Source organism: Passer domesticus, chromosome 31 (assembly GCF_036417665.1).
Source record: "Passer domesticus isolate bPasDom1 chromosome 31, bPasDom1.hap1, whole genome shotgun sequence".
Lineage (NCBI taxonomy): Eukaryota > Metazoa > Chordata > Aves > Passeriformes > Passeridae > Passer > Passer domesticus.
In genome coordinates this window covers 2,871,750-2,896,390 of record NC_087504.1, presented here as the reverse complement: position 1 = coordinate 2,896,390, position 24,641 = coordinate 2,871,750, and the positions used below count along the sequence as shown (strand labels likewise).

General features: G+C 67.8%; 1 protein-coding gene across 1 annotated transcript; it reads left to right on the top strand.

Annotated features, from left to right (window-relative positions):
• The first annotated feature begins 43 nt into the window (after window positions 1-43).
• On the top strand, window positions 44-24,413 carry ESYT1 (extended synaptotagmin 1). Its single transcript, XM_064401003.1, is given in 42 exon segments — window positions 44-393; window positions 396-604; window positions 1,777-1,818; window positions 2,565-2,622; window positions 3,071-3,162; window positions 4,829-4,850; window positions 4,853-4,901; window positions 4,998-5,070; window positions 5,162-5,214; window positions 5,216-5,249; window positions 5,916-5,971; window positions 6,928-7,051; window positions 7,920-7,939; window positions 8,366-8,415; window positions 8,418-8,521; window positions 9,734-9,816; window positions 9,919-9,943; window positions 9,945-9,968; window positions 10,052-10,142; window positions 10,239-10,346; window positions 10,402-10,493; window positions 10,593-10,679; window positions 12,083-12,197; window positions 12,200-12,426; window positions 13,640-13,774; window positions 13,776-13,814; window positions 14,664-14,746; window positions 15,288-15,336; window positions 16,144-16,208; window positions 16,486-16,504; window positions 17,169-17,264; window positions 17,362-17,412; window positions 17,414-17,434; window positions 17,523-17,609; window positions 17,680-17,932; window positions 18,146-18,310; window positions 18,369-18,526; window positions 19,306-19,397; window positions 20,010-20,135; window positions 21,856-21,961; window positions 23,027-23,076; window positions 23,580-24,413. Coding segments are annotated over 42 exon segments (3,525 nt in total). The 5' UTR covers window positions 44-335; the 3' UTR covers window positions 23,614-24,413.
• The last annotated feature ends 228 nt before the right edge of the window (window positions 24,414-24,641 follow it).

Sequence of the window (24,641 nt, the reverse complement as noted above, 5' to 3'; positions counted from 1 at the left end):
AGCGGGGGGGACACCGGGGTGGGGACACCGGGACCGGGACAACCGGGATGGGGACACATGGCCACGCCCCTCGCCGAGGCCACGCCCCTCGCCGAGGCCACGCCCCCACAGTAAATAAAGGCGTGGCCAAGAGTTGGCGGCCTGTCCATGAGTGACGCGTGTGGGCGTGGCCACAAACCTGGCTGGCGTCCAATGGGCGGCGCGTGCGTGTGGGTGGGCGTGCCCCGCGCCGCGCCGCTCGGCCAATCAGCGCCGCGTGCGTGCGCGGGGCGCGGCCGGGGCGGCGGAGCGGGCGCGGAACGGGAACGGGAGCGAACGGGAGCGGAGCGGCGGCGATGGAGCGGCGGAGCGGGCTCGGGCTGGCGGCTCTGGGCGCCTTGGGCCGGCGGCTGCTCGGGCGCTGCCCGCTTACGCCGCGGGGCTGCTGGGGCTGGGCGCGGGCGCCGTCGTGCTCGCCCTGGCGCTCTACGCGGGCTGGCGGCGGCGGCGGCGCGCCCGGGAGCGCGGGATGCGCGCGGCCGAGCGGCTGCACCGAGAAGAAGAAGCGGCCGTGCGCGCCGCCGCCGCCGGGATGGGCGCGGCCCGCGGGGAGCTGCCGGCCTGGGTAAGGCCCGCAGCGCCGTTATCGCCCGCGGGGATCCCCGGCGGGACCCGCGCACCGGGCACGGGACCCCGCACCGGGCACGGGATCCTGCACCGGGCATGGCACCCCCGTACCGGGCACGGGACCCCGCACCGGGCATGGCACCCCCCGCACCGGGCCCGGGATCCTGCACCGGGCACGGCACCCCGCACCGGGCCCGGGATCCTGCACCGGGCACGGGACCCCGCACCGGGCACGGGACCCCCGCACCGGGCACGGGACCCCGCACCGGGCACGGGATCCTGCACCGGGCAGGGCACCCCCGCACCGGGTTCGGGACTCCGCACCGGGCAGGGCACCCCCGCACCGGGCACGGGACCCCCCGCACCGGGCATGGCACCCCCGCACCGGGCCCGGGATCCTGCACCGGCACGGGACCCCGCACCGGGCATGGCAGCCCGGACCGGGCACGGGACCCCGTACCGGGCTCGGGACCCCGCACCGGGCTCGGGACCCCCGTCCCCCGGGCTCGGGACCCCCGCACCGGGCACCGCCTCTGCCCCCGGTGGGACCCCCGGTGGGACCCCCGGTTCTGCCGCGCTACCGGCACCGCTTGAGCTCCCCGCAGCCCCGGGGGGTTCCCGGTTCTTTGCTCCGCTCCGGGTCCCGCTTGTCACACCTGGGGACCCCCCCCAGCCCCGCGCTTCGCTGTCGCGACCCCCGGGACCCCTCACGACCGCAGCCAGCCCGGGCGGGGGGGACCCCCGGGACCCCCGGTCCGGCTCCGTTCTCTCTGCACCGCTCGGGACCCCCGGAGCCCCCCCGGGCATCTCCGGGTGCCGGTGCTGCTCTCCGGCCGTTCCTTGGCTTTCCCGGTGGGCGGGGTCGCCCCGGGACCCCCCCCGGTACCGCCCGGGCGGGGGTCCCCGCGCTCCGTTCCCCGCGGGCACCGGACAGCCCCGGTACCGCCCGGGCCTTCCGGCGGTGCCGTGACTCACCGGGCCCGGGGGGGCCGTTTCCTGCCCGGCCCTCCCCGCGGTCCGGGGGGGGTCCGGACCCCCCCTTTCCCGGGAGTTCCCCCCAGCGGGACCCCCCTTTTGGGGACCCCCCGGGGGTGGCGGGGCGGTTGGGGAAACTGAGGCACGGGAGGGGCCGCGGCCCCGGCTCAGCGCCCCCCCCCCCCCCGTCCCCAGGTCAGCTTCCCGGATGTGGAGCGGGCGGAGTGGCTCAACAAGGTGAGGGGGCGTCCGTCCTGTCCGGGGGGCGTCCGTGTGTCCGGCCCGCATCGCCCCGGGGCCGCCGGGGGTCCCTCCCGCATCCCTCCCTCCGGCATCCTTCCATCCCTCCGTCCCTCTCCCTCCCGCATCCCTCCTCCTGCATCCTTCTGTCCCTCCCTCTCCATCCCTCCGTCCCTCCCTCCTCCCTCCCTTCATCCCTCCCTCCCCGCATCCTTCCCTCCCTCTTGGCCTCTTTCCATCCCTCCCTCCCTCCCTCCCTCCCTCCCTCCCTCCCTCCCTCCCTCCCTCCCTCCCTCCCTCCCTCCCTCCCTCCCTCCCTCCCCTGTCCCTCCCTCCTGCATCCTTCTGTCCCTCCCTCTTCCCTCCCTCCCTCCCTCCCTCCCTCCCTCCCTCCCTCCCTCCTCCTTCCATCCTCCCTCCCTCTCTCTCTCCCTGCGTCCCTCCCTCCCTCCCTCCCTCCCTCTTGGCCTCTTTCCCTCCCTCCTCTCTCTCCATCCTCAATCCCTCCCTCCCTCCCTGCAGCCTTCTGTCCATCCCCAGTGTCCGTCCTTCTGTCCATCCCTCTGTCCATCCCCCGTGTCCACCTCTCCATCCCCCCCATAGTCCTCCCATGTCCATCTGTCCATGCCCGTGTCCATCTGTCCGTCCCCCGTGTCCGTCCCTCCATGCCCCATGTCCATCTGTCCGTGTCTGTGTGTCTGTATGTCCACGCCAGTGTCTGTCTGTCTGTCTGTCTGTCCCAGGTGCTGGCGCAGGCGTGGCCGTTCCTGGGGCAGTTCCTGGACAAGCTGCTCCAGCAGAGTGTGTCCATGTCTGTGTGTCTGTCTGTGTGTCTGTGTGTGTGTCCGTGTGTCCATCCCGGTGTCCGTCTGTCCGTCCCAGGTGCTGGCGCAGGCGTGGCCGTTCCTGGGGCAGTTCCTGGACAAGCTGCTCCAGCAGAGCGTGTCCATGTCTGTGTGTGTCTGTGTCTGTGTGTGTCTGTCTGTCTGTGTGTCTGTGTGTCTCTGTGTGTGTCAGTGTGTCATGCCCATGTCTGTCTGTCTGTCTGTCTGTCCCAGGTGCGGCGCAGGCGTGGCCGTTCCTGGGGCAGTTCCTGGACAAGCTGCTCCAGCAGAGCGTGTCCGTGTCTGTGTGTCTGTGTGTGTGTCCGTGTGTCCATCCCGGTGTCCGTGTGTCCATCCCGGTGTCCGTCTGTCCGTCCGTAGGTGCTGGCGCAGGCGTGGCCGTTCCTGGGGCAGTTCCTGACAAGCTGCTCCAGCAGAGCGTGGGCCCCGGCCGTTCGCTGCCTCCAGCCCCCACCTGCAGAGCTTCGCCTTCACCCGCGTGCACCTGGGCCACAAGGTCAGCCTGGGGGGCTGCCCAAAGCCCGGGACCCCCCGGGACCCCCCCGGGACCCCCAACCCTCCCCAAACCCCGGGACCCCCCCGGGGACCCCCCCGGGACCCCCCCGGGACCCCCAACCCTCCCCAAACCCCCCGGGACCCCCCCGGGGACCCCCCGGAACACTCCCAAATCCCCCAACCCTCTCCAAACCCCCTGGGAGCCCCCCAAACCGCCCCGGGACCCCCCCGGGACCCCCCAAAACCCCCTCGGGGACCCCCAACCCTCCCCAAACCCCCCGGGACCCCCTGAACCCCCCCAGGACCCCCCAACCCTCCCAAACACCCCAGGACCCCCAAATTCCCTCTAAACCCCCCCTGGGACCCCCAAATCCCCCGGGAGCCCCCCCAAACCCCCCCCCAGCGACCCCCCAATCCTTCCCAAACCCCCCAGGGCCCCCAAATCCCCTCTAAGCCCCCCCCAACTCCCCCCCCATACTGCCCCAAACTACCCAGGACCCCCAAAATCCCCCCTAAACCCCCCCAGAACCCCTCAGGACCCTCTAAATCCCCCATAACCCCCAGACCCCCCTAAATTCCTCTCTAACCCCTCCCAGGACCCCCTAAACCCCCCCCAGGACCCTTTAAATCCCCCTCAGACTCCCCCAGGACCCCCCTCCCCAAATTACCTGAATGCTGAGACCCCCCCCTCCCACCCCCCCCCAGCCCCTCCGTGTCCTGGGGGTCCGAGCCCACCCCGGAACCGACCCAGGACCCCCTGAACCCCCCCCCAGGACCCCCTAAATCCACCCAGGACCCTTTAAATCCCCCCTAAACCCCCCCCAAGACCCTTTAAATCCCCCCAAAATCTACCCAGGACCCCCTAAACCCCCCCAGACCCCTCCTAAATCCCCGCTAAACCCCTCCAGAGCCCCCTAAATCCCCCCTAAAACCCCCCCCCCAGGACCCTTTAAATCCCCCCTCAAGTCCCCCAGGACCCCCTAAACCCCCCAGATCCCCCCTAAATCCCCCCTAAACCCCCCCCCAGGACCCTTTAAATCCCCCTGGAACCCACCCAGGACCCCCTAAACCCCCCAGACCCCCCCGTAATCCCCCCTAACCCACCCAGAACCCTTTAAATCCCCCTCAGACTCCCCCAGGACCCCCTAACCCCCCCCCCAGGACCCTTTAAATCCCCAGGACCCCCTCCCCAAATTACCTGAACGCTGAGACCCCACCCCCCCACAGCCCCTCCGTGTCCTGGGGGTCCGAGCCCACCCTGGAACCCACCCAGGACCCCCTGAACCCCCCCCCAGGACCCCCTAAATCCCCCTCAAACTCCCCCAGGACCCCCTAAACCCCCCCCCAGGACCCTTTAGATCCCCCAGGACCCCCTCCCCAAATTACCTGAATGCTGAGACCCCCTCCCACCCCCCCCCCCCAGCCCCTCTGTGTCCTGGGGGTCCGAGCCCACCCTGGAACCCACCCAGGACCCCCTAAACCCCCCCCAGGACCCCCTAAACCCCCCCAGACCCCCCATAATCCCCCCTAAACTCCCCCCAGGACCCTTTAAGACCCCCTCCAACTCCCCAGGACCCCCTAAACCCCCCCAGGACCCTTTAAATGCCCCAGGACCCCCTCCCCAAATTACCTGAACGCTGAGACCCCCCCTCCCACCCCCCCCCCAGCCCCTCCGTGTCCTGGGGGTCCGAGCCACCCCGGAACCCACGAGAAGCAAATCCTGCTGGACCTCAACATCAGGTGAGCCCCCTTCTTGGGCGGGGGGGGGGGGGGGGGGGTCCCGAGCTGGGGGGGGGGTCCGGGTGACGCCCCCCTCCCCAATTCGTGCCCCCCCAGCTACGTGGGCGACGTGGAGATCGACGTGGAGGTGAAGAAATTCTTCTGCAAGGCGGGGGTGAAGGGGATGCAGGTGAGGAGGGGAGAGGGTCCGGGGGGGTTTTGGGGGGGCTGGGGGTGGTTTTGGGGAGGGGTCCCAGCGTGTTTGGACCCCCCCCCCGCAGCTCCACGGGATGCTCAGGATCATCCTGAGCCCCTGCTGGGGGACGTGCCCATCGTGGGGCGCTCACCATGTTCTTCATCCGCCGCCCGGTGAGTCCGTGCCCCCTCCCCAAAAAAAAGAAAAAGGGAGAAGACCCCCCCCCCCCCCGGGGGTACCCGGGGGTCTTCTCCCCCCAAAACAGGATCAAGATTCCCCATCCCCCACCCGAAAAAAGGACCCCAGACCCCACCAGGACACATTGGGGGTGTCCCCCTCCCCAAAAAAAAAAAGTGTTCAGAGCCCCCCCAGAACCCCCGGGGGTCTTCTCCCCCACCCCAGAAAAAAAACTCCAGAAATAATTCCCCGTCCCCCACCCCAAAAAAGGTCCAGACCCCCCCCAGGACACATTGGGGGTCCTCCCCCCCCAAAAAAAAAAGGGTCCAGAACCTCTGGGGGTCTTCTCCCCCACCTGAAAAAAAAAACCCAGAAAGAATTCCTCATCCCCCACCCCAAAAGACCCCCCAGAACACACCGGGGACCCCCCCCAAAAAGGACCCCAGACCCCCCCCAGGACACCCCAGGGCTTCTCCCCCATCCCCAAAAAAACCCCCAGAAACTGAAACCCCTCCCCAGGACACCCGGGGGGGCTTCCCTTTCCCCCCAGGAAGGACCCCAGACCCCCCTAGGGCACACCAGGGACCACCCCCCAAAGAAAGGACCCCAGACCCCCCCAAAAGGTGCCCCCCACCCTCTCTGACCCCCCCCCCCCATTGCAGACTCTGGACATCAACTGGACAGGGATGACCAACCTGCTGGACATCCCCGGGCTCAGGTGAGACCCCCCTTCTTGGGGACCCCCAGGACTCCCTGAGACCCCCCAGGACCCCCCTGGGACCCTCCCCGAGCCCCCCCTGACCGTGTCCCCCCCATCCCAGCTCCATCAGCATCTCCTCCTGCGTGGTGCTGCCCACCCTGGGACCCCCTGAGACCCCAGGACCCCCTGAGACACCCCTGGGACCCTCGCAGGACCCCCCCCAGACCCCCTCGGGACCCCCCCGAGCCCCCCACGACCATGTCCTCCCCATCCCAGCTCCATCAGTATCACCTCCTACCTGGTGCTGCCCACCCTGGGACCCCCTCAGACCCCCTGGAACCCCCTGAGACCCCCTCAGGACTCTCTGGGACCCCACGGGACCCCCTTGGGACCCTCCTGGACCCCCCCTCAGCATTTTCCCCCCCATCCCAGCTCCCTGTCAGACTCGATGATCATGGACAGCCTCTACTCCTACCTGGTGCTGCCCCCCCTGGGGACCCCCTGAAACCCCCTCAGAACCTCTCAGGACCCCCCTGAAACCCCTCAGAACCCCCTGAGACCCCCCTCAGACCCCCCTGGAACCCCCCGAGACCCCCTCAGGACCCCCCTCCAGGACCCCCCCCTGACCATGTCCCCCCCATCCCAGCTCCCTGTCGGACTCGATGATCATGGACAGCCTCTCCTCCTACCTGGTGCTGCCCCCCTGGGACCCGCTGAAACCTCCCTGAGACCCCCTCAGGACCCCCTGAAACCCCTCAGGACCCTCCTGGGGCCCCCCCAGGACTCCCCCTGACCCTTTTTCCCCCCCCAGCTCCCTGTCGGACTCGATGATCATGGACAGCCTCTCCTCCTACCTGGTGCTGCCCCCCTGGGACCCCCTGAAACCCCCCTCAGACCCCCTGGAACCCCCTCAGAACCCCCTGGGACCCCCTCAGGACCCTCCTGGGACCCCCCCTGACCATTTTCCCCCCCAGCTCCCTGTCGGACTCGATGATCATGGACAGCCTCTCCTCCTACCTGGTGCTGCCCAACCGGCTCCTGGTGCCGCTGGTGCCCGACCTGCCCGAGGCCGCTCAGCTGCGCTGGCCCCTCCCCAGGGTGAGGGGGCTGGGGGGGGGGTCCTGACCCCCCTTTTTCCCTTTGGACCCCCCCCATTTCCCCTCTGATCCTCCCCATTTTCCCTTCTGACTCCCCCATTTTTCCCTCCTTTTCCCTTCTTCTTCCTCCCTTCCCTCTCCTTCTTTTCCCCTCTGACCTCCCCAATTTTCCCCCTCTGACCCCCCAAATTTAACCCTTTAAAACCCCCCATTTCCCCCTACTGACCCTCCCCATTTCCCCCTTCTGACCACCCCCAAATGTAACCCTTTTAACCCCCTCCGTTTTCCCTTCTGACCCCCCCCTATTTTCCCTTCCTTTTCCCCTTTTTCCTCCTTCCCTTTCCCCCCTTTTTCCCCTCTGACCTCCCCGATTTTCCCCTTCTGACCCCCCCCAAATTTAACCCTTTTAAACCCCCCATTTCCCCCTTCTGACCTCCCAATTTTCCCTTTCTTACCCCCTCCATTCTCCCATTTTCCCCTTCTGACCACCCAAATTTAACCCTTTAACCTCCCCATTTTCCCTTCTGACCCCCCCATTTTCCCTTTTGGACCCCCCCCCCCCTTTTTCCCCTCCTTTCCCCTTTTCCCTTCTCATTTTCCCCTTTTCCTCCTCATTTTTTCCACCACTTTCCCTGATTTTTTCCCCTCATTTTCCCCCATCTTTCCCCTTCCTTTTCTCCCTTTCCCCCCCCCTTTTCCTCTCCTTTTTTCCCCCTTTTTTCCCCTTCCTTTTCCCTTTTCCCTTTTTCCCCTCCTTTTCCCTTCCCCCATCATCTCCCTCCTCCGTTTCTCGCTGTCACTGCCTGTCCCAGGGCTCGTGTCCCCCTGCAGTGACCCCCGGTGACCCCGCTGTCCCCCGGTGTCCCCAGGGCGTGGTGCGGGTGACACTGGGGCCGTGTCCCCTCACACGTGACCCTCACTGACCCCAGTGTCCCCTCAGTGTCCCCGATGTCCCCAGGGCGTGGTGCGGGTGACGCTGGGGCCGTGTCCCCCGTGGTGATCCCCTCTGACCCCTGGTGACCCCCGCTGTCCCTCGGTGTCCCCGATGTCCCCAGGGCGTGGTGCGGGTGACGCTGGGGCCATGTCCCCTCACAGTGACCCTCACTGACCCCTGTGTCCCCCCGATGTCCCCAGGGCGTGGTGCGGGTGACGCTGGGGCTGTGTCCCCTCACGGTGACCCTCACTGACCCCGCTGTCCCCCCGATGTCCCCAGGGCGTGGTGCGGGTGACGCTGGTGGCCGTGTCCCCTCACAGTGACCCTCACTGACCCCTGTGTCCCCCCGATGTCCCCAGGGCGTGGTGCGGGGTGACGCTGGTTGGCCGCGCGGGCGCTGCGCTCCAAGGATCGCTTCCTGGGCGGGCTCGTCCAGGCCGCTCGGACCCGTACGCGCTGCTCAGGGTGGGGACACAGGCGGCCACCAGCCGCGTCATCGGGGACAGCCTGGACCCCGCATGGGACGAGGTGTACGAGGTGAGAGGGACAGATGGACAGGGGGATGGACAGAGGGACAGGGATGGACACAGGGACAGACACAGGCGGCCACCAGCCGCGTCATCGGGGACAGCCTGGACCCCACATGGGACGAGGTGTACGAGGTGAGGGGGACAGACAGACAGGGGGGACAGACAGACAGGGGATGGGACAGACAGGGGGATGGAGCAGAGGACAGGGATGGACACAGGATGGACACCTGGGGATGGATAGGGGGACACAGGGATGGACAGGGGGACAGACACAGGCGGCCACCAGCCACGTCATCAGGGACAGCCTGGACCCCGGTTTGGGATGAGGTTGTACGAGGTGAGGGGGACAGGGGGACAGGGATGGACAGACAGACAGGGGGATGGACAGACAGACAGAGGGACACAGGGACAGAGGGATGGACACAGGGATGGACAGAGGACGGACACCGGCGGCCACCAGCCGCGTCATCGGGGACAGCCTGGACCCGGTTTGGGACGAGGTGTACAAGGTGAGCGGGACAGGGGGACACACAGACAGGGGGATGGACAGACAGACAGAGGGACACAGGGACAGAGGGATGGACAGAGGGACAAACAGTGGAACGGAGGGATGGACAGAGGGGGTAGACAGAGGGACAGAGAGATGGATGGATGGATGGACAGTGGGGATGGACAGTGGGGATGGACACAGAGGGATGGACAGAGGACAGATGGAGGGACGGACAGTGGGGATGGACAGAGGGATGGACACTGGGGATGGAGGGATGGACAGAAGGCTGCAGGAGGGAGGGAGGGAGGGAGGGTGGGCTGCAGGGACACCATGACCCCCAGAGAGGGATGTTTGGGGACAGGGACACGGGGCTGTGGGGACAGGGACACCCCGAATCCCCCGGGCAGTTTTGGGGACAGGGACATGGGGGACTCCCCCAGAGGGATTTTGGGGACAGGGACACTGTGACCCCCCCCAGGGGGATTTTGGGGACAGGGACATGGCCCCCCCCGGGCAGGACACAGAGACCACCCCCAGAGGGATTTTGGGGACAGGGACACCGTGACCCCCCCAGGGGGATTTTGGGGACAGGGACACTGTGACCCCCCCTCGGGGGGATTTTGGGGACAGGGACACCGTGACCCCCCCAGAGGGATTTTGGGGACAGGGACACGCCCCCCCCCCGGGCAGTTTGGGGACAGGCCCCCCCCATGTGCCGCTGCCCCCCAGTTCATGGTGCACGAGGTGCCGGGCCAGGAGCTGGAGGTGGAGCTCTTCGACAAAGACCCCGACAAGGACGATCTCCTGGGCAGGTGAGGGGGGGGCCGCACCCCCAAATTCGGGGAGGGGGCTTCACCCCACTCCCCCCCCCACCTCCCAAAATCCCCAAAATCCCCAAATTCCCCCCCCCCCAGGATGAAGCTGGACCTGGGGGAGGTGCCTCAAAGCTCGGGTGATGGACGAGGTGGGTGCTGGGGGTCCGGGGAGGGCGGGGTGGGTTTTTTTGGGGGGGGTCGCGCTGACGCCCCCTTCCCCACCCCCCCAAAGTGGTTCCCGCTGCAGGAGGGGGGGCAGGGCCGGCTCCACCTGCGCCTGGAGTGGCTCTCGCTGCTCTCCGACGCCTCCCAAGCTGGACCAGGTCAGTGCTGGGGGATTTTGGGGCTCAGCTCCGCTGGGAGAGGGGGGGGTCCTCCCTTATCCGAACCCCCCCCCCCTCAATTTTTGGAACCTCCAGGTTTTGGAAAAGAACCAAAAAATCGTGGCCAAACCCGACCCCCCTCCTCCGCCATCCTCGTGGTGTACCTGGACAGGCTGAGGGGCTGCCCGTGAGTCTGGGGGCTCTGGGGGGCTTTGGGGGGGTCCTTGGGGGGGGGTCGGATGTGGGGGGACGCCCCCTGACCCCCCCGTTTTTGGGCAGGAGAGGAAACCAGGCAAGGAGCCCAACCCCGTGGTGCAGGTGTCGGTGCAGGACGTCACCAGGGAGAGCAAGGTGGGAGGGGTCTGGGGGGTTTTGGGGGGTGTTTTGGGGTGTTTTGGGGGGTTTTTGGGGGGTTTGGGGTCTGAGCTGAGCCCCCCACCCCTGCCCAAGGTGGTCTGCAACACCTCGGCCCCCGTCTGGGAGGACGCTTTCCGCTTCTTCCTGCACGACCCCCGCGACCAGGAGGTGGATTTCCAGGTGGGACCCCAAAAACCCCAAATCCCCCCAAAAACCCCAAATGCCCCCAAAAACCCCAAATGCCCCCAAAACCTCAAATCCCCCCAAAAACCCCAAATCTCCCCAAAACCCCAAAAACCTCAAATCCCCCAAATCCCCCCCAAAACCCCAAATGCCCCCAAAACGCCAAATCCCCCAAAAACCCCAAATCCCCCAAAAACCCCAAATCCCCCAAAAACCTCAAACCCCCCCCAAAACCCCAAATGGCTCCATGTGCTGCTGGTTCCCCAAATCCCCCCAGATCCCCCAAATCCCCACTCCTGTGTCCTCTCGATGTTCCCTCACTGTCCACCCATTGTCCCCCCAATGTCCCCTCATTGTCCCCCCAATATACCCCCAATGTCCCCCACTGTCCCCCACTGTCCCCTCCTTGTCCCCCCATTGTCCCCCCAGTGTCCCCTCATTTCCCCTCATTGTCCCCCCCATTTTCCCCCCAATATCCCCTCAATATCCCCCCATTGTCCCCCCAATATCCCCCATTGTCCCCTCGCTGTCCCCCCAATGTCCCCCCCATTGTCCCCCGATATCCTCTCAATGTCCCCTCATTGTCCCCCCCATTGTACCCTCAGTGTCCCCCCCAATGTCCCTCCAGTATCCCCTCGTTGTCCCCCCATTTTCCCCCCCAATGTCCCCCCAATGTCCTCTCAATGTCCCCTCATTGTCCCCTCCTTGTCCGCCATTTTCCCCCCAATATCCCCCCCATTGTCCCCCCATTGTCTCCTCATTGTCCCCCCAGTGTCTCCCCATTTTCCCCTCAATATCCCCTCAATGTCCCCCCACTGTCCCCCATTGTCCCCTCAATGTCCCCCCAATGTCCCACCAGTATTCCCCCAATATCCCCTCAATGTCCCCCTCATTTTCCCCCCATTGTCCCCCCCAATATGCCCTCATTGTCCCCCCCAATATCCCCCCCATTATCCCCTCACTGTCCCCCGCGTTGTCCCCCCCATTGTCCCCTCATTGTCCCCCCATTTCCCCCCAATATCCCCTCAATGTCCCCTCATTTTCCCCCCAATGTCCCCTCAATATCCCCTCATTGTCCCCCCATTGTCCCTCCAATATCCCCCATTGTCCCTCCAATATCCCCTCACTGTCCCCTCAATATCCCCCCAATATCCCCCCATTGTCCCCTCCTTGTCCCCCATTGTCCCCCCAATGTCCCCTCACTGTCCACCCATTGTCCCCACAGTGTCCCCCCCATTGTCCCTCCAATATCCCTCACTGTCCCCTCAATTTCCCCCAATATCCCCCCATTGTCCCCTCCTTGTCCCCCATTGTCCCCCCCAATATCCCCCCACTGTCCCCCACTGTCCCCTCACTGTCCCCCCCCACCGTCCCTGACAGTGTCCCCGCTGTGCCCCCAGGTGAAGGACGACCCCCGGCAGGGCTCTCTGGGCAGCGTGTCGCTGTCGCTGTCGCGGCTGCTGGCGTCGCCGTCGCTGTCGCTGTCGGGGCCGTTCCCGCTGCAGCGCTCGGGGCCGGGGCGCGCCTGCACCTGCGCCTGCTGCTGCGGGTGAGGAGGGGGCTCCGGGGGTCCCGGGGGGGCTGGGGGGTCCCGCTGACCGCCACCCCCACCAGGTGCTGTTCCCGGAGCCCCCCGAGCCCGGCGTGGCCCCCCCGGGACAAGCGGAGCCCCCCAAAAGTGACACCGAGGGACCCCCCCCCCAGACCGAGCCGGGCCGGCCCCGACCCCCGCCTCGGCACCGAGGTGGGGAGGGGTCCCGGGGGGTCTTGGGGGGTCAGGATGGGGGTGCCGGGGGTTTGGGGGGTCTTGGAGGGTCCTGGGGGGGGTCTTGGGGGAGTCTTGAGGGGTTCTGGGAGTCAGGATGGAGGTCCTGGGGGGGGTTTGAGGGTCCTGGGGAAGGTCCCGGGGGTCGCGGGGAGGTCCTGGGGGGTCTTGGGGAGTCCTGAGGGTCAGGGTGGGGGTCCTGGGGGGATTTGGGGGTCTTGGGAGGGTCCTGGGAGGGTCCGCGGTGTTCTTGGGGGGGTCCTTGGGGTCAGGACGGGGGTCCTGGGGAGTCGGGAGGGGGGGTCTTGGGAGGGTCCTGGGGGATCCTGGAGGGTTCTTGCGGGGGTCCCAGGGACTTTGGGGGGGTGTGGGGAAACTGAGGCACGGTCCCGGTGGCCCTGGGAGGGTTCAGGGGGGTCCCGGTGGTCCGGGGATGTCCGGTCCGTCTGTCGCCCCCCCCCAGCTCCCCGGTGGTCCCCGGGGGGATTCAGGGGGGTCCTGGGGGTCGGGGCCCACAGCTGTCCCGGTGGTCCCGGGGGGGTTCAGGGGGTCCCGGGGGGGTCCTGGTGGTCCTGGGGGGGTTCAGGGAGTCCCGGGGGGGGGTCCCGGTGGTCCTGGGGGGGTTCAGGGGGTCCCGGGGGGTGTCCCGGGGGGGGTCCCCGGTGGTCCTGGGGGGGGTTCAGGGGGTCCCGGGGGGGGTCCCGGTGGTCCTGGGGGGGTTCAGGGGGTCCCGGGGGGGGGTCCCGGGGTGGTCCCGGTGGTCCCAGGGGGATTCAGGGGGGTCCCGGGGGGGGTCCCGGTGTCCGGGGGATCCCGGGGTGCCTGGTCCATCGCTCTCCCGGGATCCCGGCGGTCCTGAGGGGGTTCAGGGGGTCCCGGGGGGGTCCTGGTGGTCCTGGGGGGGTTCAGGGGGTCCCGGGGGGGTCCCTGCGGTCCCAGGGGGTGTCCTGGTGGTGTCCCGGTGGTCCCGGTGGTCCCGGGGGGCTCGGGAGGGTCCCGGTGGTCCCAGGGGGGTCCCGGGGGTCCCGGGGGGATTCAGGGGGGTCCCGGTGGTCCCGGGGGGGTTCAGGGGGGTCCCGGTGGTCCCGGGGGGTATCCCGGTGGTCCCGGGGGGGTTCAGGGGGGTCCCGGGGGTCCCGGGGGGGGTCCCGGTGGTCCCGGGGTCCGGCCCAGCGCTGTCGGTGCCGCGCAGCGCGTGCTGCGCATCGAGCTGCTGGAGGCCGAGGCGCTGGTGGCCAAGGACCGGCGGCTCGGGGGGCTCGGCCGCGGCCGCTCCGACCCCTACGCCGAGACCCGCGCGGGCGGGCGCCGCTCCGCAGCCGCGTGGTGCCGAGGAGCTGAGCCCGACCTGGAACGAGAGCTACGAGGTACGGGAGGCTCAGGGAAACTGAGGGAAACTGAGGCACGGCAGGGAAACTGAGGCACGATGTCAGGGGGGAAACTGAGGCACAGGGAAACTGAGGCACGGCACCGGGGAAACTGAGGCACGGGGAAACTGAGGCACGGCACCGGGGAAACTGAGGCATGGCACCGGGGAAACTGAGGCACGGCAGGGAAACTGAGGCACGGCACAGGGAAACTGAGGCACGGCACAGGGGGAACTGAGGCACGGTAGGGAAACTGAGGCACGGCACCGGGAACTGGGGAAACTGAGGCACGGCACCGGGGAAACTGAGGTAACGGCAGGGAAACTGAGGCACAGGGAAACTGAGGCACGGCACAGGGGAAACTGAGGTACAGGGGAGGGAAAACTAAGGCACGGCAGGGAAACTGAGGCACGGGAAACTGAGGCACGACACAGGTAAACTGAGGCACAGGGAAACTGAGGGAAACTGAGGCACGGCACAGGGGAAACTGAGGTACAGGGGAGGGAAACTGAGGCACGGCAGGGAAACTGAGGCACGGGAAACTGAGGCACGGCACAGGGGAAACTGAGGTACAGAGAGGGAAACTGAGGCACGGGAAACTGAGGCACGGCACCGGGGACTGGGGGAAACTGAGGCACGGCACAGGGAAACTGAGGCACAGGGAAACTGAGGCACGGAAACTGAGGCATGGCACTGGGGGAGGGAAACTGAGGCACTGCGGGGGGGGACTGAGGGTCAGGGGAAACTGAGGCCACGGGGGTGGTTCTGGGACGGGAAACCGAGGCATGGTGCTGGGGAAACTGAGGCACGATAAGAACCTTGAACAATAATTCGGATTTTTCTCCCCAGGTGATCGTGGACGACGTCCCGGGGCAGGACGTGGAGTTCGAGCTCTTCGACAAGGACATCGACAAGGACGACTTCCTGGGCAGGTGGGACGGGGGCTTTGGGGGTCTCGGGGGGATCTGGGGGGGGCTGCAGGGGATTGGGGGGAATTTTTGGGTGAATTTATGGGGTATTGAGGGGATTTGGGGGGAATTTTGGGGGGCCTGGAGGGGATTTGAGGGAATTTTTGGGGGGTCTGGAGGAGTTTTGGGGGAAATTTTGGGGGGTGTGGAAGGGATTTGGGGGAATTTTTAGGATCTGGAGGGGTTTTGGGGAATTTTTTGGGGAGTGTAGAGGGGATTTGGGGGAATTTTGGGGTCTCAAGGGGATTTTTGGGGGTCTGGAAGAGATTTGGGGGAATTTTGGGGGGTCTCTAAGGGATTTCAGGGAATTTGGGGGGGGTCTGGAAGGATTTGGGGGGAATGTCAGGGGATTTTGGGGGGTTTGGGGTTTTGGGGGGGGATTTGTGGGGTTGAGATTTTTGGGGGGGTCTTGGGGGGAATTTGGGGTATTTTTGGGGAGGTTTTTGGGGGGGTTTCTGGGGGGTTGGGGGAATTTGGGGAGGGGTCTCACCCCGTGCCCCCCCAGGTGCAAGGTGCCCCTGAGGAGGGTCCTGAGCTGCCGCGTCCTGGACGAGGTTGCGGGAGGGGTCTCTGGGGGGGAGGGTCATTTGGGAGGGGGTCTCACCTTTGGGGGGGTCTCACCCAGGGGGGTTTATTAAGGGGAGGGGTCTTACCTTGGGAGGGTCTGAAGAGGGGGGATCTCACAGATTGGGGGGGGTCTCAGGAGTTGAGGAGGGGTCTCAGGAATTGGGGAGGGGGCTCAGTAATTGAGGGGGACTCAGGAATTGAGGAGGGTCTCAGGAATTGAGGAGGGGTCTCAGGAATTGAGGGGGGGGCTCAGGTAATTGGGGAGGGGTCTCGGAATTGAGGGGGGCTCAGGAATTGAGGGGGGTCTCAGGAATTGAGGGTTGTCTCAATAATTGAGGGGGGTCTTACACATTGAGGGGGGTCTCAGTAATTGAGGGAGGGGTCTCTGGAATTGAGGGGGTCTCAGTAATTGGGGAGGGGCCTCAGTAAGGGGAGGGGTCTCGGTAATTGAGGGGGACTCTAATTGGGGAGGGGTCTCAGTAATTGGGGAGGGGTCTCGGGAATTGAGGGGGTCTCAGTAATTGGGGAGGGTCTTGGTAATTGGGGAGGGGTCTCAGGAATTGAGGAGGGTCTCAATAATTGGGGGGGTCTTGGAATTGGGGGGGGTCTCAGTAATTGAGGAGGGGTCCGGGGAATTGAGGGGGTCTTGGTAATTGGGGAGGCTCTCAGTAGTTGAGGGGGGTCTTGGGGATTGGGGAGGGTCTCGGGGATTGGGGAGGGTCTCAGAAATTGGGGAGGGGTCCCGGTAATTGGGGAGGGTCTCATTAATTGGGGAGGGGTCCCGTGCCCCGCAGTGGCTGCCCCTGCAGGACGTGCGCTCGGGCCGGCTGCATGTGCGCCTGGAGAGCCTCGAGCCACGGCCCCAGCGCCGCGCTGCCTCGGACAGGGTACTGACCCCAAAGGGACCCCTAAACCCACCCTAAACCCACCCCAAACCCACCCCAAACCCACCCCAAACCCACCCCAACCCAGCGCCGCGCTGCTCGACAGGGTACTGACCCCAAAGGGACCCCAAATCCACCCCAAATCCACCCCAAACCCAGCGCCGCGCTGCTCGACAGGGTACTGACCCCAAACTGACCCTAAACCCACCCCAAACCCACCCCAAACTGACCCCAAATCCACCCCAAACCCAGCGCCGCGCTGCTCGACAGGGTACCGACCCCAAAGGGACCCTAAACCCACCCCAAATCCACCCTAAAACGACCCTAAATCCACCCCAAACCCAGCGCCGCGCTGCTGGAGAGGGTACCGACCCCAGAGAGACCCCAGAGGGACCCCAAAAGAACCCTAAAGGGACTCTAAATCCATCCTACAGACCCTAAATTCATCCCCAGAGACCCCGAAGAGACCCTAAACCCATCCCAAACCCATCCCACCAACCCCAAACCCCTCCCATCCCTTTCACCCCATCCTCTCCCCGCCCTCCCGGGGTCTCCCCACCCGGCCCGACCCCTCCCCGCCCGGTGCGACCCTTCCCCAGCCCGGTGCGACCCCTGCCCCACCGGTGCGACCCCTCCCTGCCCGGCCGGACCCTCCCCAGCCCGGTGTGACCCTTGCCCAGCCCGGCCCGACCCCTGCCCGCCCCGGTGCGACCCCTGCCCACCCGGTGCGACCCCTCCCCAGCCCGGCCCGACCCCTTCCCAGCCCGGTGTGACCCCCGCCCGCCCCGGCGCGACCCCCCGCCCGCCCGGTGCGACCCCTCCCCAGCCCGGTGCGACCCCTCCCCGCCCGGCCCGACCCCTCCCCGCCCGGTGCGACCTCTCCCCACCCTTCTGCGACCCCTCCCCGCCCGGTGCGACCCCCGCCCGCCCCGCAGGTGCTGCACACCAACCGCCTCCTGCAGCCCCAGCACGGCCCGGAGCTCTCCGCCGCTCTGCTCCGCGTCTTCCTGGACCGAGCCGCCGAGCTGCCGGTGAGGGGAGCCCCCCGAGCGCCCCCGGCTGTCCCCAAATGTCCCCAAATATTCCCAAATGTCCCCAAATGTCCCCAAATGTCCCCAATGTCCCCAGCTCCGCAAGGGCTCCAAGCCCCCCTCGGCCTTCGCCAGCCTGGCCGTGGCGCGACGTCTCCTTCAAAACCAAGGTGAGCCCCGGTGGGGAGGGGGCTCCGGGGGATTTCTGGGGGGTCCGGGGGGTCTCTGACCCCCTGCCGCCCCTCCCCACGCCCCCAGACCTGCGCCCCCTCCACGGAGCCCGTGTGGGATGAAGGCTTCTCCTTCCTCATCCAGCGGCCGCACGCGGAGACGCTGGAGCTGCAGGTGCCCCGGCGGGGGGGGGATTTGGGTCGGGGGTCCCGGGGGGCTCACGGGGGTCTGGCTGTGCCCGCAGGTGAAGGAGGAAGGCGGGCACAGCCTGGGCACGCCGAGCCTGCCCCTGGCACGGCTGCTGGAGCAGGAGGGGCCGGCCCTGGACCGCTGGGGGATTTGGGTCTGGGGTCCCGCGGGTCTGACGGGGGTCTGGCTGTGCCCGCAGGTGAAGGAGAGGAAGGCGGGCACAGCCTGGGCACAGCCTGGGCACAGCCTGGGCACGGCCGAGCCTGCCCTGGCACGGCTGCTGGAGCAGGAGGGGCTGGCCCTGGACGGCTGGTGGGGGGGGTGGATTTGGGTCTGGGGTCCCGTGGTGGTGGGGCGGGTCTGGCGGGGGTCTGGCTGTGCCCGCAGGTGAAGGAGGAAGGCGGGCACAGCCTGGGCACGCTGAGCCTGCCCCTGGCACGGCTGCTGGAGCAGGAGGGGCTGGCCCTGGACCGCTGGGGGATTTGGGTCTGGGGTCCCGTGGTGGTGGGTGGGGGTCTCAGTGGGGGTCTGGCTGTGCCCGCAGGTGAAGGAGGAAGGCGGGCACAGCCTGGGCACGCTGAGCCTGCCCCTGGCACGGCTGCTGGAGCAGGAGGGGCTGGCCCTGGACGGCTGGCTGCCCCTGGCGGGGGGCGCGCAGCTCCTGCTGCGGGCGCAGCTCGGGGTGAGTGGGGGTCCCCGCGCCCGGGAGGGGGGCTGGGGGGCGAGGGAGACCCCCACCCCGAGCCTGGCACCGCCCCTGTGCCCCTGGCAGGTGCTGGTGTCGCAGCGAGTGGAGGAGAGCGCGGCCGGCAGGGAGGAGGAGGAGGAGGAGGAGAGGAGAGGCGGGGGATGAAGAAAGCGGGGAGGGGGCGCTGCGCCGGCGCCTCCCCCCGGCGGAAAGGTGGGGACGGGGGGCTCCAACCCCAAATTCCCGAATTCCCGACCCCCCCAGAGCTGCAGGGTGGGCTCCAACCCCAAATTCCCAATGCCCCAGAGGTGCAGGGGGGGTTTTTGGGGTGGGGGGCTCTGTGGGAATGGGGGGGGGGCTTCAACCCCAAATTCCCAAATTCCCCAGACCCACCGAGGTACAGGGGGGGCTCCAAACCCCAAATTCCCAACGCCCCAGAGATGCAGAGGGGCGGGTTTTGGGGTTCTGGGCTGGGGGGCTCCAACCCCAAATTCCTGAATCTCAAACCCCCACCCACCAAGAGGTGCAGGGGGCTTTTTAGGGTGGGGGGCTGCGTTCTCTGTGGGAATTGGGGGGCTCCAACCCCAAATTCCCAAATCCCCCAGACCCCCCCAGAGGTGCAGGGGGTTTTTTTGGGGTGCTGGGCTGGGGGGGCTGCATCTCCTGTAGGAACGGGGTGGGGGGGCTCCAACCCCAAATTCCCAAATCCCTCAGATCCCCCAAGTTGCAGGGGGGTTTTTTGGGGTGGGGGGCTGCATCCTCTGTGGGAACTAGGGGGGCTCCAACCCCAAATTCCCGAATTCCCAAACCCCCCCAAGCTGCAGGGGGGGCTCCAACCCCGAATCCCCCAGCCCCCCGGGGTGCAGGGGGGGCTCCAACCCCGCATCCCCCAGCCCCCCGGGTGCAGGGGGGGCTCCAAGCCCCCCACCCCCGCATCCCCCAGCCCCCCCGAGGCCCGGGGGGCTCCGGGGTGCTGAGCGTGCCCCCCCAGGGCGCCCCCCGCCCCCCGAGGGTCCCCGGCTGCAGCTCTCGCTCTGGTACCACCGCGAGCAGCGCCGCCTCGTGGCCATCGTGCACGGCTGCAGGTGAGGGACCCCAGACCCCAAAACACCCTGGAGACCCCCTGAGGACCCCCAAAACCTCCCCAGAACCCCCTGGGACCCCAAAACCCCCCTCAGGATCCCTCAAAACCCCCTGAGGACCCCTGAAACCCTCTCCAAAACCCCTCAGGACCTCCCAGACCCCCCCAAACCCTCCTAAAAACCCCTTGGGAACACCCAAACCCCCCTCAGGACCCCTGTGGGGACCCCCTGTAGTACACCCAGACCCTCCCCAGGACCCCCCCAGGACCCCTCTGGGGACCCCCAGACCCCCCCTAAACCTCCCCAAAAACCCCCCGGGAGCCCTGTGGGGACCCCCAGACCTTTCCCCACGACCCCCTGAGTACACCCAGACCCTCCTCAGGACCCCCTGGGGACCCCCAAAACCCCCTGGGAACCCCCAAACCCTCCCCAAAACCCCCTGGGAACCCCCCAGACCCACCCAAAACCCCCTGGGGACCCCCAAACCCTCCCCAAAACCCCCTCGGGACCCCTGTGAGGACCCCCAACCCCCCCCAAACCCTCCCCAGGAGCCCTGTGGGGCCCCCCAGCCCCCTCCCCAGGCTGAGCCCCCCCGGTGCCCCCTGCCCACCCCAGGGGGCTGCGGGCCCGGGAGCTGCCCGACCCCTACGTGTCCCTGGCGCTGCTCCCCGAGCGCGGCCGCGGCTCCAAGAGGAAAACGGGGGTGCAGCGGCGCACCCTGAACCCCGACTTCAACGAGAGGTGGGGGGCTGGTGGGAGGGGGCTGGGGAGGGTCTGGGGGGTCCTGGAGGGGTCCTGGGGAGGGTTTGGGGGGTTTTGGGGGGTCATGGGGAGGGTTTGGGGTTCCCAGAGGGTCCTGGAGAGGGTCCTGGGGAGGGTTTGGGGGCTTTTGGGAGGGTTTGGGGAGTCTGGAGGGGTCTGGAGAGGGTTTGGGGGGGGTCTGGGGGTTCCCGGGGGTCCTTAGGGGGTCCTGGGGAGGGTTTGGGGGGTTTTGGGGAGGGTTTGGGGAGGTCTGGGGGTCCTGGAGGGGTCCTGGGGAGGGTTTGGGGGGGTCTGGGGTCCTGGGAGGTTCTGGGGAGGGGTTTGGGGCTTTTGGGGAAGGTTTGGGGAGTCTGGAGGGGTCTGGAGAGGGTTTGGGGCGTCTGGGGGTTCTCAGGGGGTCCTGGAGAGGTCCTGAGGAGGGTTTGGGGAGGTCTGGGGAGGGTTTGGGGGTCCTTAGAGGGTCCCAGGGAGGGTTTGGGGGGTTTTGGGGAGGGTTTGGGGGGTCTGGGGGGGTTTTGGGGAAGGTTTGGGGGGGTCTGGGGATCCATGGGGGGGTTCTGGGGAGGTTTGGGGGTTCCCAGGGGGTCCTGGGGAGGGTTTGGGGGGTTTTGGGGAGGGTTTGGAGGGTCTGGGGGGGTTTTGGGGAAGGTTCCCAGGGGGTCTGGGGGTCCTGGGGGGGTCCTGGAGAGGGTTTGGGGGGGTCTGGGGGTTCTCAGGGGGTCCTGGAGAGGTCCTGGGGAGGGTTTGGGGGAGTCTGGGGAGGGTCTGGGGGTCCTTAGAGGGTCCCGGGGAGGTTTGGGAGGGGTTGGGGGGGTCCTCAGGGGGTTTTGGGGCAGGTTTGGGGGGGTCTGGGAGTTCCCAGGGGGACCTGGGGGGGGTCGTGGGGATGATTTGGGGGAATGTGGGCGTTCCCGGGGGGTCTTGGGGCGGTTTGGGGGGGGGTCTGGGGAGGGTTTGAGGTTCCCCAGGGGGTTTTGGAGGGATCTGGGGGGGTCGTGGGGAGGGTTTGGGGGGGTTTGGGGGTCCCCAGAGGGTTTTGGGGAGGGTCTAGGGGTCCTGGGGGAGGTCCCGGAGGTCCTGGGAGGGTCTGGGGGCTCCCGGGGATGTTCAGGAGGTCCCAGGGTGGGTTGGGGGTCCTGGGGAGGGTTTGGGCATCCCGGGGGGTTCCGGGGGGTCCCGGGATGGGTCAGGGGTCCCGGGGCGGGTCCAGGGGATCCTGGGCAGGTCTGGGGTCCCAGAGGGTCCCAGGGCAGGTCTAGGGGTTCCTGGGAGGATCTGGGGGTCCTGGGGTGGGTCTGGGGGATCCTGGGGAAGGTACGGGGGTCCCAGAGGGTCCTGGGCAGGTCAGGGGTCCCAGATTGGTTCGGGGGGGTCCCGGGTTGGTTCGGGAGGTCCTGGGATGGGTCTGGGGGGGTCCCGGGATGGGTCGGGGGTCCAGGACGGGTGCGGGGCGGGTCTGGGGTCCCAGGGTGGGGTCTGGGGTCCCGGGTTGGTTCGGGGGGGTCCCGGGATGGGCCGGGGGTCCCAGGACGGGTCCGGGGCGGCTCTGGGGTCCCAGGGTGGGTCGGGGGTCCCGGGGAGGTTCTGGGGGTCTCGGGGCGGGTGCGGGGGGTCCCAGGGTGGGTCTGGGGTCCCGGGTTGGTTCGGGGGGGTCCCGGGGTGGGCCGGGGGTCCCGGGTGGCAGCAGCGGGCCGCGCAGGTTCGAGTGGGAGCTGCCCCCCGAGGAGGCGCCGCGGCGGCGGCTGCAGGCCACGGTGAAGTGGACGCTGTCCCTCGTCAGCAGGGAGAGGGAGGAGCTGGGCAAGGTCGGGGGTCCCGGGGGGCTGGGGGGCTGGGGGGGGCTGGGGGGGCTGGGGGGTCAGGGTTTGGGGGGGGCTGGGGGTGCCAGGAGGGTTTTGGGGTGGGTTTTGGGGAGGTTTTGGGGAGGTTTTGGGGAGGTTTTGGGGAGGTTTTGGGGAGGTTTTGGCAGGTCTGGGGGTCCTGGGGGTCCTGGGGGGTCTGGGGGTCCTGGGAGGGTTTGTGGGTTTGAGGGTTTCATGGGTCTGGGGGTGCTGGGTGGGTTTTGGGGAGGGTTTGGGGGTCTGGGGGTCCTCGGGAGGGGTTTTGGGGAGGGTTTGGGGGCTCTGGGAGTGCCCAGGGGGTCCTGGGGGTCCCTGGGGGTCTGGGGGAGTGTGGGGAGGCCTGGGGGGTGCTGGGGGGTCAGGGTTTGGGGGGGCTGGGGGTGGCGGCGGGGGTTTGGAGTGGGTTTTTGAGGGGTTTTGGGGAGGTTTTGGGCAGGTCTGGGGGTTCCCAGGGTGTCCTGGGGGGGGTCTGGGGGTCCTGGGGAGGGTTTGTGGGTTGAGGGTTTCATGGGTCTGGGGGTGCTGGGTGGGTTTTGGGGGTCCCCAGGGGGTTTGGGGAGGGTTTGGGGGGTCTGGGGGTCCTCGGGAGGGGTTTTGGGAGGGTTTGGGGGGGTCTGGGAGTGCCCAGGGGGTCCTGGGGGTCCCTGGGGGTCCTGGGGAGTGTGGGGGGGCCTGGGGAGGGTCTGGGGGGTCAGGGTTTGGGGGGGGCTGGGGGTTGCCGGGGGGGTTTTGGGGGTTGTGGGGAGGTTTTGGGAGGTCTGGGGGTTCCCGGGGGGGTCCTGGGGAGGGTCTGGGTGGGGCTGGGGGAGTGTGGGGGGGCCTGGGGAGGGTTTGGGGGTTCAGGTTTGGGGGATCTGGGGTCCCCAGGAGGTTTTGGGGAAGGTCTGGAGGGTCTAGGGGTGCCGGGGGGGGCTTTGGGGAGGGTTTTGGGGGGTCTGGGGTCCCCAGGGGGGTTTGGGGGGGTCTGGGGGTCCCCAGGGGGGTTTGGGGAGGGTCTGGGGGTCCACCCTGAGCCGTGTCCCCCCACAGCTGCAGCTGGAGCTGGCCCAGGTGGATCTGAGCGAGGGGGAGCCGCGCTGGTGAGGGGCTGGGGGCTTGGGGTGGTGGGGAGGGTCTCTGGAGGGGCTGGGGGCTGGGGGGGGCTGGGGAAGGGTCTGTGGATTGTGGGGAGGGGGCTGTGGGGTGGGGAAGGGTCTCGGGTGGGGCTGGGGGGCTCCGAGGAGGGGTCTGTGGGGCTGGGAGGGGGTCTATAGGGTGGGGAGGGGTCTCTGGGGAAGTGCCTGTGGTGTGGGGAAGGGTCTCTGGGGTGGGGAGGGGTCTCTGGAGGGGGTCTATGGGGCTGGGGAGGGGTCTGTGGGTTTTGGGGGGGGTCTCTGGGGTGGGCAGGGGTCTCTAGAGGGGTGGGGAGGGGTCTCTGGGTGGGGAGGGGTCTGTGGGTTGTGGGGGGGGTCTCTGGATTAGGGGGGTCTCTGGTGGTGGGGGGTGTCTGTGGGTTGGGGAGGGGTCTCTGGGGGGTCTCTGGGGTGGGTTTGGGGGGGTCTCTGGGTGGGGAGGGGTCTCTGAGGTGCCCCCCCCCCCCCAGGTACGAGCTGCAGGACGATCGAAGCCTCCCCTGAATTTGGGGACCCCCGGGACCCCCCCCACCCCAAAATCCCCTCGGGGGGGCTCAGGGGGCCCAGGACCCCCCCCAAATCCCCTCGGGGGGGCTCAGGGGGCCCGGGACCCCCCCCCAGCTGCTGCTGCCCCCCCCCCCCCCACCAAAGAGGCTCCGGCCCCCCCCCAGACTGTTCTGAACGCGTGCCTTGAGACCCCCGGGACCCCCAAAAGGGGGACAGGGGTGTGTCACCCCCCCGGGACCCCCAAAATTGGGACAGGGGTGTGTCACCCCCCCGGGACCCCCAAAATGGGGACAGGGGTGTGTCACCCCCCCGGGACCCCCCAAAATGGGGACACGGGTGTGTCACCCCCCTCCCCGGGACCCCCAAACCGGGGGGGACATCGGGGTGTGTCACCCCCAACCCCCCCGGGGGGACGCTTGGAGCTGCTGCTGCCACCGCTGAGATGCCACCAAAGTGTCACCAAAGTGTCACCAAAGTGTCACCACCGCCTGGACGTCACCAAAGTGTCACCGGAATGTCACCAAGGTGTCACCGGGATGTCCCTGAGATGTCCCCAGATGTCACCCGGGATGTCACCGCAGAGGTGTCCCCAAGGTGTCACCAATGGGATGTCACCAAAGTGTCACCACAGTGTCACCAAAGTGTCACCACTGCCTGGATGTCACCAAAGTGTCACCAGGATGTCACCAAGGTGTCACTGCCAGGATGTCACCAGGATGTCCCTGGATGTCACCGGGATGTCACCACCAACATGTCCCCAAGGTGTCACCACTGGGATGTCCCTGGGATGTCCCCAAGGTGTCACCGCTGGGGTGTCCCTGGGATGTCACCCCCGGGATGTCACCGGATGTCACTGGGATGTCACCAGGATGTGACTGGGATGTCCCTGGATGTCACCATGGTGTCACCACCGGGATGTCCCCGAGATGTCACCACGGGGATTTCACCTGGATGTCACCGGATGTCACTGGGATGTCCTCAAGATGTCCCCGGAATGTCACTGCTGGATGTCCCAAGATGTCACC